Source organism: Scomber japonicus, chromosome 9 (assembly GCF_027409825.1).
Source record: "Scomber japonicus isolate fScoJap1 chromosome 9, fScoJap1.pri, whole genome shotgun sequence".
In the NCBI taxonomy this organism is placed as follows: Eukaryota; Metazoa; Chordata; class Actinopteri; order Scombriformes; family Scombridae; genus Scomber; species Scomber japonicus.
In genome coordinates, this window is record NC_070586.1 from 9,038,546 (window position 1) to 9,049,889 (window position 11,344).

General features: G+C 39.3%; 1 protein-coding gene across 1 annotated transcript in view; it reads right to left on the reverse strand.

Moving 5' to 3' along the window:
- Window positions 1–11,344, reverse strand: part of slc39a14 (solute carrier family 39 member 14) — a 52,428-nt gene that overhangs the window by 24,106 nt on the left and 16,978 nt on the right. Inside the window, exon 2 of the mRNA XM_053324947.1 lies at window positions 3,286–3,650. Coding sequence (XP_053180922.1) covers window positions 3,286–3,621 — 336 coding nt within the window. The 5' untranslated portion in view covers window positions 3,622–3,650. The remainder of the gene's footprint in view (window positions 1–3,285; window positions 3,651–11,344) is intronic.

The window sequence follows — 11,344 nt, forward strand, 5'->3', positions numbered from 1 at the left end:
CAATTCCTTCAAAATAAAACCGAACTAAAACTTCCTTCCTTCCTTCCTACTTCCTCCCTCCCTCCCTCCCTACCATCCTTCCTTCCTCATTCCCTCCCTCCCTCCCTCCTTCCCTCCCTCCCTTCCTTCCTCCCTTCCTTCCAGTTTTCTAACCTAAACATCTGACTTACGTGACTTTAACGGCTTGCTTTATTTAACTTAATTTGTCGTGGCAGCATTATTCGGAGTAAATCTATTCAAAGCAGATCAGAGAGCGAGCGAGTCAATCGTCCACGACTCTAAGTATGGGAAATATGTTAAAAATTTGAGCTATCTGGCACCGGTGGCTCCTGCTCCTGCTTCTTCCAGACAGGACTAAAGCTGGATTTACACTTCTGCCGCCAGAGTTCACCGCCGCAGCTCCAGAAAAAAAAAAAAAAAAAAAAAAGTTAATACACGTCAGGAGTGAGAAGAGAAACCACACGGAGACCACACACACACACACACACACACACACACATACAGTACAGTTTACTGTATGTGGCTGGTCAACTCTGAGCTGGTCGTGTTTTCTCCGACATGATTCCAGTAAAAAGTAGAAATGAATAACAGTCAGTCATCTTCTCGACGTCAGCAGGATATTTAGTCATGAAGTGGACGCTCATGGTCGCATGTTTTCTTTGGTTAGAGTGTTTCTTGGTTAATCTGTCACTTAATAGCAGCTACATGATGACACAACCAATGTTTGCTTTATTTGAGTTATTCAATAACACATTTACAGTGGAATAAACGTAAATCATTACTTTGTTTTTTTTTAATAGCCCACCTCACATTTCTGGTTTTACCCACTTTTATTTTATAGTGACTTTATTTTATTATTCATTTATTATATTCCATTTATTTTTGTATCATTTCTTTTATTATTTTACAATGAATTTATTGTATTATTCATTTAATATTCAATTTATTTTTATTCATCTTTTATTATCTTTTATTTTATAGTGTCTTTATTTTAATATTCATTTATTATATTCCATTTACTTTTTAGTATTTCTTGTATTATATTTTATTTTATAGTGACTTTATTTTATTATTTATTTATAATATTTTATCAATCTTTTATTATATTCTATAGTGAATGTATATTATTTATATCTTATTATATTTATCTAACCATATATTCCATTTATTTTTAATTATTTATTTCATTTTATAGGGATTTTTATTAATTATTTATTTTATTACATTTTATTTCATAGTGAATTTATTTTATAGTTAATTTATTCTATTTATTTATTTACTTATTATATTCTAATTTATAGTGACTTTATGTTATTATATTTTATCATGTATCTTTTATTATCTTTTATCTTATTTGTCGGTGTTCTGAACATTTTTTAACCTTCCTCTGGTGTTTCCTCATTGCTCTTTCGTGAGAGTTATGTCAGCGTTTCCTCAGTTCCTGTTTTCACTGAGTCATTATGTCTTGTTTTGTAGTATTTTTTACAATGTAAAGCACGTTGAGTTATATTACTATGTATGAAAAGCTATACAAATAAAAGTCTGACTGATTGATTGATTGAAACACTTCAACCTCAAAACACCTCAACAAAGAACACTAAAGGTTTTTAGACCAGATCTGAAATGGACAAATGGAAAAGTACCTCTGGTAACAAAGTGAGCCAGGGACTGTTGACCCTGATAAAGATGACTCAAACTAACCCAAATAGAAAGAGACCATAAACACTGGCAGGTTAGATCCAGCAGCAATTAACATGCAGCTGTGGTTAAACACCGAGAACACGAGTCACTTCTACCACTGTACCACTTTCACTTCACACTGTCATGCAACCATTAGCACGCACTTGTATCCTCAAGATTCACAAACAACAGAGTAACTGCTCAAAGTCAGTGCAGGAGCAATAAGGCCAAATAAATAACTTATAAACATATTAAACATATAATTACTGTTTCAGTGTATTCTTAACTTTGCATTCAGTAGTTGGTACATAAGAATAATAATAATTATTATATTATTATATTATTATTATATGATTATACTGTAGGACTCTGTGTGATATGACGATATATATCAAGAGAAAAATGTCTATTATTTATATTGTTATGAGTAGGGCTGGGTATCAGTACTCAGTGCCTTTAAAAGTATGAAATGAAATAAAATTGATACCAAGTAGTATTGAAACTTCTCCCGTCAATTGATCCTGTTTTACACCCAGAGCTAGAACATATGACTATCTGTACGGACTTGCTCGCAGCCAACCAAACACAAGCGGTCTTCGATTTAATGCAACATGTGATTGGCCCACTGCCACAGCAGCTACGACCCGTCTGTGGTGGTGAAGTCGTGGTGAATTTGAGTTAGCGTGCTTAGCGGTTCAGCAGCTGAGATGCTAAACGCTCTAAAGTGTGTCTACACTACACGACTGTTACACCGGATAAAAGACAGAGACCTAAATGTGTTGATGGGTATCTAATGAAGTACTCAGTTGGTGTCTGTATCACTTTAAGGGTGCTTGGATTGGTGCTGCTGTCGTCATTTAGTCTGTCCATCTTTTGTGTGATTACACTGTTAAAATTAGTCTTCTTCACAATCAGTTTAGTTGATACTGTCTGTCTCTCTCTCTCAGCCTCGCCCCGGCTGAGAAATGAGTGAAGAAGACGAGAGAAGCAGCAGCAGCGAGACAGCAGCTATAAACGACAGCAAAACAACCGAGATTGTATTTAATTTATGTTATTTATCAAATTTATGTGCACTTTCTTTGCCTGTAATTTATGGTCACGCTGCTCTAGGTGGGAATGCTGCGTCTTTACTCGGCCTCGCTGTTCTGTATAAAAGGTATAGACATATAACAAAGGACCAACTATTTATCTAATGCATTAAAAAGTGCTAAATCGAGATAGGAATCGTTATCAGTATGTGTAATTATTACCTATATCAGGATGTGAAACCTTTGCCTTAGTATACCGAGTACAAGCCTTCTTAAACTATCAGCTTTCTTTACATTCGCCTTTCAAATGACACCAAATATTTACATTTTTAAACAGATGCCAAAAAGCAGTGGTGGTCCATTAATGCAAGGTCGGTCTTATATAAGTCATTTCATTATTATTCATTTTCTATTTATTTTTAGCTCCTATTTGACACTTGTGAGCAGTTTCATTCAAAGCTATCTTAAAAACAGTAAATCTAAAAAAATGTTCTTTAATCAAACACCTTCAGTACCGACGTCTCCACCAGATTACTCAAGGTGTTAACACAAGATAAGTGAATGTTTTTGTCCTCACCTTGGAGCGATTGGATTTCGGAGGTGTGGTTGTTGTCGTTGTTTCAGCCACACTGCTGCTGCTGCTGCTGCTGTCGCCTTCACCTTCAGGCTGGCCCTGGCTCAGGAGGGAAAGCAGATAGCGCAGTTGGGGCACCGTGATGGTGGTGTTGTCCCCATAGCGAGACAGCAGGTCCTGGAGCACCTGAGCGGGGGACTGGGTTTGATTTTCACCCTGACTCGTCACGTGGCCCCAAGGAGGGCAGATCAGCACGGCCAAGGCGAGGACGAGCATTAGCTGAGGTTGGAGGAGGGTGATAGTGGAGGTGGTGCGGCCATGATGAGACCTGATAAGCATGGCTTCTTCACTGGCTGGAGGGCCTTGATCTGTAGGAAGGGGGAGACAAACAAACCCTTAAAGTCCGTGTAAAGTAAGAATAAATATGTGTTCTGAGTTTGACATACCACAGAAAAGTGTGTTGTTAACCACCCTGCCAAATTTGAATGATTAAAAAAAAATCGCCAAATATATGAAATTAGTCTTCAAAGTTGTGTAAAAATCAGCCTCTTTCTCTGCTCCCAAACGCTGTGGGAGTGCCCGTTGAGTCCGCTGAAGCCCTGCCCCCTTACCAAGTGTCACCAGTCAATCAAAGTCACCACCTCTACCCGAAACATGGACACTACATCTGAGAGCTTTCTGCTGCTAACTCTGCTGCTAACACGGCGGCTAACTCTGCTGCTAACTCGGCGGCTAACTCTGCCCCGTTGGCTAACACGACGGCTAGCTCGGCGGCTAACTCAGCTGCTAACTCGGCGGCTAACTCGACTGCTAGCTTGGCTGCTAACTTAGCTAACTGACTAACTGTAGATTGTAGTAGTAGTAGTGTGTGCTGAATGTATTTATACCTCTACAGCAGCAGGGGAGGGTTTATACTATTGCAATTTAAAATGCAATCTACACTTCTATATAGGGTTTTGTGCAATTTACAACACTCTCACTTTCCCTTAATATAAGGGTTTTATGCACTCTCTTTTTATTTCTAGAGAAGTATATGTTTTATAGATTTATCTTGAATTATCATGTTGAGTGTTTTTAAACTTCAACTGTCTCGTCAAGTCAGTAAATTAGGAGGAAACTCATTTTAGTTCAAGAACACATAGATACCAGTAAAACCATTGCGTAATAACCTTTAAATAATATATATTATAACTAATATTACCATAATAAACCATCTATTCCTAAAACAGATGAACAGCCGGAGATGTCTTAACTCTCACATACTGTTTGTTCATAACTAGTCTCCGCACTCATTCACATTCATAAATTCATAAATCAGTCACTAATAAATGTTTGATTAGACATTCACACTATTTTATGACCCAGAAGAAGATTTTGTAGAATATGATGAACATGTTTTAATGCTGATTTTTGCCTTTGTGGAATAAAAACAGGTCAAATTTGAACATTTGCATATAAAAATGTGTATCAGCTGCACAATAATACAAATAATGATGCAGTTTATTTCCATTTTTGTAAACTGAGGGTCACATCTGGTTAAAAAAGGAAATGTTTAACAGTGTTTTTACAGCTTGGCTCAAATCTGACCCTGAACAGTTTGTAAGGGTTAAGAAAAAAAGCCTCCGTCTGTAAGTCTGGAACCCAGTTTTGTTTTGTTGATGCTTATATTCACAAAGATAAGTCGTCACAAACATGAACAGACTTCTGGCAGCCAGGGTCGTCAGTTTGGAGAATGAACCCTGGTTTAGAGACACTGATAAAAATTCATCCTTCAAAATCTGAATCTCTTTCTTTGCTCCCTCCTCATTCCACACTTCTTTCCTCACTTCCTTCCTTCCTTCTCTCTTTACTCTTCCTTACTCGTTTCCTCCCTCCCTTCCTCATTACTCCTTTCCTTCATTCCTTCCTTCCCTCCTCCGTCTTTACTCATTTCCTTCCTTCCTTCCTTCTCTCCTTACTTCCTTCCTCTTTTCCTCCCTCCCTCCTTACTCCTTTCCTTCCCTTCCTTCTCTCCTTACTTCCTTCCTCTTTTCCTCCCTCCTTACTCCTTTCCTTCCTTCCTTCCTTCCCTCCTCTGTCTTTACTCCTTTCCTTCCTTCCTTCCTTCCTTCCTTCCCCCCTCTGTCTTTACTCCTTTCCTTCCTTTCCTTCCTTCCCTCCTCCGTCTTTACTCCTTTCCTTCCTTCCCTCCTCCGACTTTACTCCTTTCCTTCCTTCCTTCTTTCCTCCCTTCCTCATCCCTTCCTCCTGTCCTTCCTTGACCTGAGGACAACAGGAGGGTTAAACAAATTGGCATAATTTTGCTGCACTCTTCTATACTTTCCAAAGTTACCCAGTGAGCCGGTTTTGATCCTCCTGCAGGAAAAGCATCAAGTTTCTCAGCCTCTGTGATTCTGTGATTGTGAGATTGTGTGATTGTGTGATTGTGTGATTGTGTGATTGTGTAGTGATGCAGCAAAAACAACTCCAGCATTGGTTTAATATTTACCAGCTTATTTCTCCACATTGCAACATGTCTTTCTTAATTAATCACTATGAAGCAAATGTGATCAATTAATCAGTCAGTTGGTTGCTGAGCTGAATGCATCTCATCTTCTTACCGATACAGTTAGTGAACGAGGAAAGGAAAAGCATCGAGTTTATCAGCCTCTGAGGTTGTGTAGTGATGAAGCCAAAACTCAAGCATTGGTTAATCTTTACAACCCAACTTATTTCCCTACATTTGTTTGTTATTCATGTTATTACCGTATAAACATGTGTATAGAGAGGTTGGATCAGGATATGATTATAGCCAGGTATGTAAAGGGCCGTCCACACTAAGAATGATAACTATAACTATAACTTTAAACATAATGATGTGAGCGTAGGCCCGTTAACGCTGTATGTTGCATGGGAAAATGATTGTGAGTTGATTAGGCATGGGATGATAACCGTGTTCAAGGTATATCGCGATATGAAAAAGTCACGATAACCGAAAGCGCCACATTTTCTGTCACACCGTTCCTGAGGTATGAGCTGTTTTTAGTCTGGTCAAAGACAGGAAGTGCTGGTCAGAAATCCCTCAGGTGGTGCAGCTGCAGCGTAGACTATCACGACCCCTCACACTGTCATTACAGATTCAGGTTAAATTAACATGTCTGTCTTTATTTTTCTTCCTTTTAGGAACATTTTAGAGCTGTAATCTCAATACCGCCATACCATGAAACCGAGATATTCTTTCTTATGGTTATCATACCACCAGAATCTCATACCAGCCCAGGCCTAGCATTGATTGACTGTTTCATGTGTGTGTGTTCATATGTGTGTTTTATTGCGTTTCAAATAAAAGTAAACTGAAAACTTTTTTTGGAGTATACACATCTGTGTTTATAAATGAATAACTGCTGGTGCATTCAATAATAGTTTTGAATAGAAAAGTGTTTTTCACAGCATGAGACCCTCCAACATAGACTGCGACTAATACACCAGTTATTACGGTATATATTATATATTATATATTATATATTTTGTAATCATTTGGTTTGTTCTCACTGTGATGTGGTCATTTTATCTTCTATAATATAATACAGTAGGTGGAAGCTTTACATTAGTCCATTTGGGTTTTCTTCCTCTCCCTACACTGTATATTATCATTATATTGTCATTACCATGGCAACGTATCTGTCTTAATTAATCACTATGAAGCAAATGTGATCAATGAATCATTTAGTAACTGAGCTGAGTGCATCTCATCTTCTAACCGATACATTTAGTGGACGAGAGTTTAAAACAGTTGCAACACTCGTTAATTACGATGACAGTTCCCTGAAGCTTTAAAAAGTCTAACATTATATTTCATAAACTTGCAATACTTTCTTTTTGATGTTATTTCAGTCCACTACAAAAAATGCTGCGTAAACCCCCCCCCCCCCCCCCCCAAAACAGTCCACCCCCAAGACACAATGCACACAGGATGGGAGGAAGCCAGAGGGATAAACACAGCCACCAATTACAGATAATTACACACAATTACACACATCCACCACACAATACACACACACACCACACAATACACACATCCACCACACAATACACACACACACCACACAATACACACACACACCATCAGTGACACCAGGTTTAAACAGACAAGGAAAACCATTCAACACTAACTAGACATACACTAATTCATCACACCATCAGTGTTTCTGTGTTTTTGGTTGTTTTTTTAACCCACGCATGCTGTTCAAGGTCAAATTTGACCCATTTTAACATTTTAAATACTTTTTACTTTCAGCCTGAAATTTGATGACTTCTCCTTTAAACATTTGAGTGCAGCTTATACATATTATTTTTTGAGTTTTTAATCCATATTTATTAAAACATTTAAAAAAAAATATTATTGAATTCTTCACATTTTATTTAGTTCAAGTTTGTTCTCCATAAACGAGAAGCGTAAAAACAGAATAATAAACTCTCTCAGCTCTCTGGAAGTTCATTAAGGATTAATCTCACTATTTATCTTTGACTGAGGTACTCATGAACGACATGAGTGCAAAAATTTGGTAGAGACTAATTATGAGGGGATACTGTGACAAATCTGAATATGAACAGTATGTAAGAGTTATAATATAATATCACCAAATATTATAAAGTGCTGCCTATATGTGGCCAACTGTGAGATTTTATAATGTTTGAGAGATTTGACCTGATTTAACCTTAAATACTTTTTACTTTTAGCCTGAAATGTGATGACTTCATCTTAAAACATCTGAATGCCGCTGATACATATTCATTTTAGAGTTTTTAACCCATATTTATTCACAAATTAAAAAAAAAAATACTATTGAATTCCTTACATTTTTCTAGTAAAAGCTGAATAAACTCTCTCAGCTCTCTGAAAGCTTCATTAAGGATTAATCTCACTATTCTCTTCTTTGACTGAGGTACTCAAGAACCAACTGTGAAGAGTCTGAATATGAACAGTATGTAGCCAACTGTGAAATAGGGATTGTATAATGTTTGAGAGATTTTAACTGATTTTAAGCATAAACTGACAAACGTGGGCGGGAAAATATTTCAACGACATCAAATTCCAACTTTCTGGCATCCTAGGCACAAACATGAATGTACACGCACCACATATATAAGATACACTGGTATGTTTCTTTACCCTGTGCCAACACACAGTAAAACGATTCATTTCAGTAAACACCCCCCCCCCCAGGTCCATATGCAAAGTCAGGATGAATAAACAGACCCATTCATTTTTCTTCTGCTCACCTTTTCCTACAGAGCCCCTAATGATAGGCTGGTGTGTTAAAAAGCGTCTGAGTCACTCTGTCCTGTCTCGAGGCTCCGAGCATGCTGAGCGAGGCCCGCGGGTTACCTGGGAGCGGGGGATGGAACGAGCACAGGAGGAGGAGGAGAAGAAGAAGTAGAAGAGGAAGAGGAGGAGGAAGAAATGCCTGAAGGGAGCAGAGGGGCTTCTCTGGAGTTCAGTAGACTGTGGAGAAGAAGGAGAGAGAGAGGGGGGAGGGAGAGAGAGAGAGGAAGAGAGGAAGAGAGGGAGGGCAGAGAGAGAGAGAGAGAGGAGAGAGAGAGAGAGAGAGAGAGAGAGAGAGAGAGAGAGAGAGAGAGAGAGAGAGAGAGAGAGAGAGAGAGAGAGAGAGAGAGAGAGAGAGAGAGAGAGAGAGAGAGAGAGAGATAAAATGAAGGTTACGACCCACTGCTGAGGAAGAAAGGAATAGGGCAGCGGAGTGGAAGAAAAGAAAGTTGAAATGGCACCTGACGGCTTAAATCTTCACTCGGGCCACAAAAAAAAAAAAAAACTCCCCCCTCCACACACACACACACACACACACACACACACACACACACACACACACACACACACACACACACACACACACACACACACAACACACACACACACACACACACACACACACACCAGCTTCTCTAAAACCCTGCAGTGATCATTCGCTGTCGTTCCCCTCTCCCGCTGTATAAAGTGAAGGCCGTTAACTTGGCTGGCAGTGAAATCAGACAAGGGGGGGGGGAGATAAAAAAAAAAAAAAAAAGAAAAAGAACTGCCGCTGCAAACATCTAATTTGGCCGCTGTTAGAGGACACAGCTCGGTGCCAAACTGATATGATCGAGGCTCTGTCACCTTAAGGGTGGAGAAACCAAACGCGTGACCAGAAAACTGCTGCTTTAAAAAAAAAACCTAAATCTGTGTCTGTGCCAAGCTGCTGAGAGAAAGAGTGAAACTATACTGGAGTCGATTTTCAACCAGATTTAAAATATATATTAAAAAAAAAAAAAAAAAGTCACCCTGTCTGCTTTCTCTTACTTTCTAATTCTTCCTCCTTCATCTCTCTTCAAGCTGAGGAGGCACACAGACAGAGACATTGAATTTTTATATTTCCCCTCACTAACTTTTCTTCTCTCTTCGCTCTAATGAGAACTTCTTTTCAAACTGTAGGAAAGGAAAGGGAAATACAAGGTGCAGAAAACAGAAAAAAAAACTCTCTTATAAGCTTCTTTAGCTCGATTTCCTTTCATTTCATTATTTCTTTCACAACATTTCTCTGTTATATAATCGTGAACAGTTGCAGGAGCTCTGAACTTTGCCCTCCTTGCTACAGGCTGGGTGTGATTAGTGCTACGCAGGTTGAAGCTTGAGATGGATGCTAATGCTCAAACTAAGGCCTGAGCTGCCTTTCTGGATTTTTGGGGGCTGATGCTGATATTAGGGAGTTTGAAAAATCAATATATCTGCCGATAATCTTATGTATATAGAGAATATGTCCATAAAAGGCAGATAAAGATATATAGTGTATCATTACTACTATTGTTTTGAGTCATTTAAAAAAAAAAGAAGAAGAAGAACAATTTCAAGTTTCAGCTTCTTAAGTCAGCTTTAAAGGTTTTTGTGAGTATTTCATAGTTTCTATGACAGTAAACTGAATATCTAAGACATTAGAAGTCACACTTTGGTCTTTAACCCTCCTGTTGTCCTCGAGTCAAGGAAGGAGGGGAGAAGGAAGGAAGGAAAGGAGGGAAAGGAGGGGAGGAAGAAGGAAGGAAAGGAGAGAGGAAGAAGGAAGGAAGGAGAGATGGAGGGAGGAAGGAGGGAAGGAGAGATGGAGGGAGGAAGGAGGGAAGGGTGGAAGGAAGGAAGGAAGATAGGAGGGAGGAAGGAAGGGAGGGTAGGAAGGGAGGAGGGGGGGGAGAAAGAGAAGGAGGGAGGGAGGAAAGGAAGGAAAGAAAGAAGGACAGAGGAAGGAAGGAAAGGAGGGAAGAGGAGGGAGAAGGGAGGAAGAAGGAAGGAAAGGAAGGAGGAAAATGGAAGGAAGGATGGAAGGGAGGAAGAAGTAAGGAAAGGAGAGATGGAGGGAGGAAGAAGGGAAGGAAGGAAAGAAGGAAAGAAGATAGGAGGGAGGGAAGGAAGGGAGGAAGGAAGGAAAGAAGGACAGAAGGAAGGAAGGAAGAGAAGGAAGGAAGGAAGGAAAGGAAGGAAGGAGGGAAGGAAAGAAGGACGGAAAGAAGGACAGAAGGAAGGAAGGAAAGAACAGTCAAAAGAGATGGGGTCAATTTGACCCGGGAGGACGACAGGAAGGTTAAGGAAACTGTGATTCTGACTTTTTTCACCATTTTCTGACCAACAACTACTCAATAAATCACCTGATTAATTCAATAATGAAAATCTTTAGCTGCAGCCCTCAATAACACAATAACATGTAAACCTAGATCATATAAGGTTTTCTTTTTCTAGCGTTGTAGCGTTGGTCGAGAGTTTGTGAAGTGGATAAATGTACAACAATAAGGTCTGCTCTCCTCCATCTAACACCCCGGAACACAGCCAGAGGTAAAGTGACACCTCGCCTCCTCTACATTTATTTTTCATTAGAGAGAGAGTACAGAGTGTATGTGTGTGTGTGTGTGTGTGTGTGTGTGTGTGTGTGTGAGAGAGGACATGTTTGACAAAAGGCAGAAGCAGCAAACACACACACACACACACACACACACACACACACGGGTAAAATAATGAAGACAACCTGCCCTGGAATAACATGTG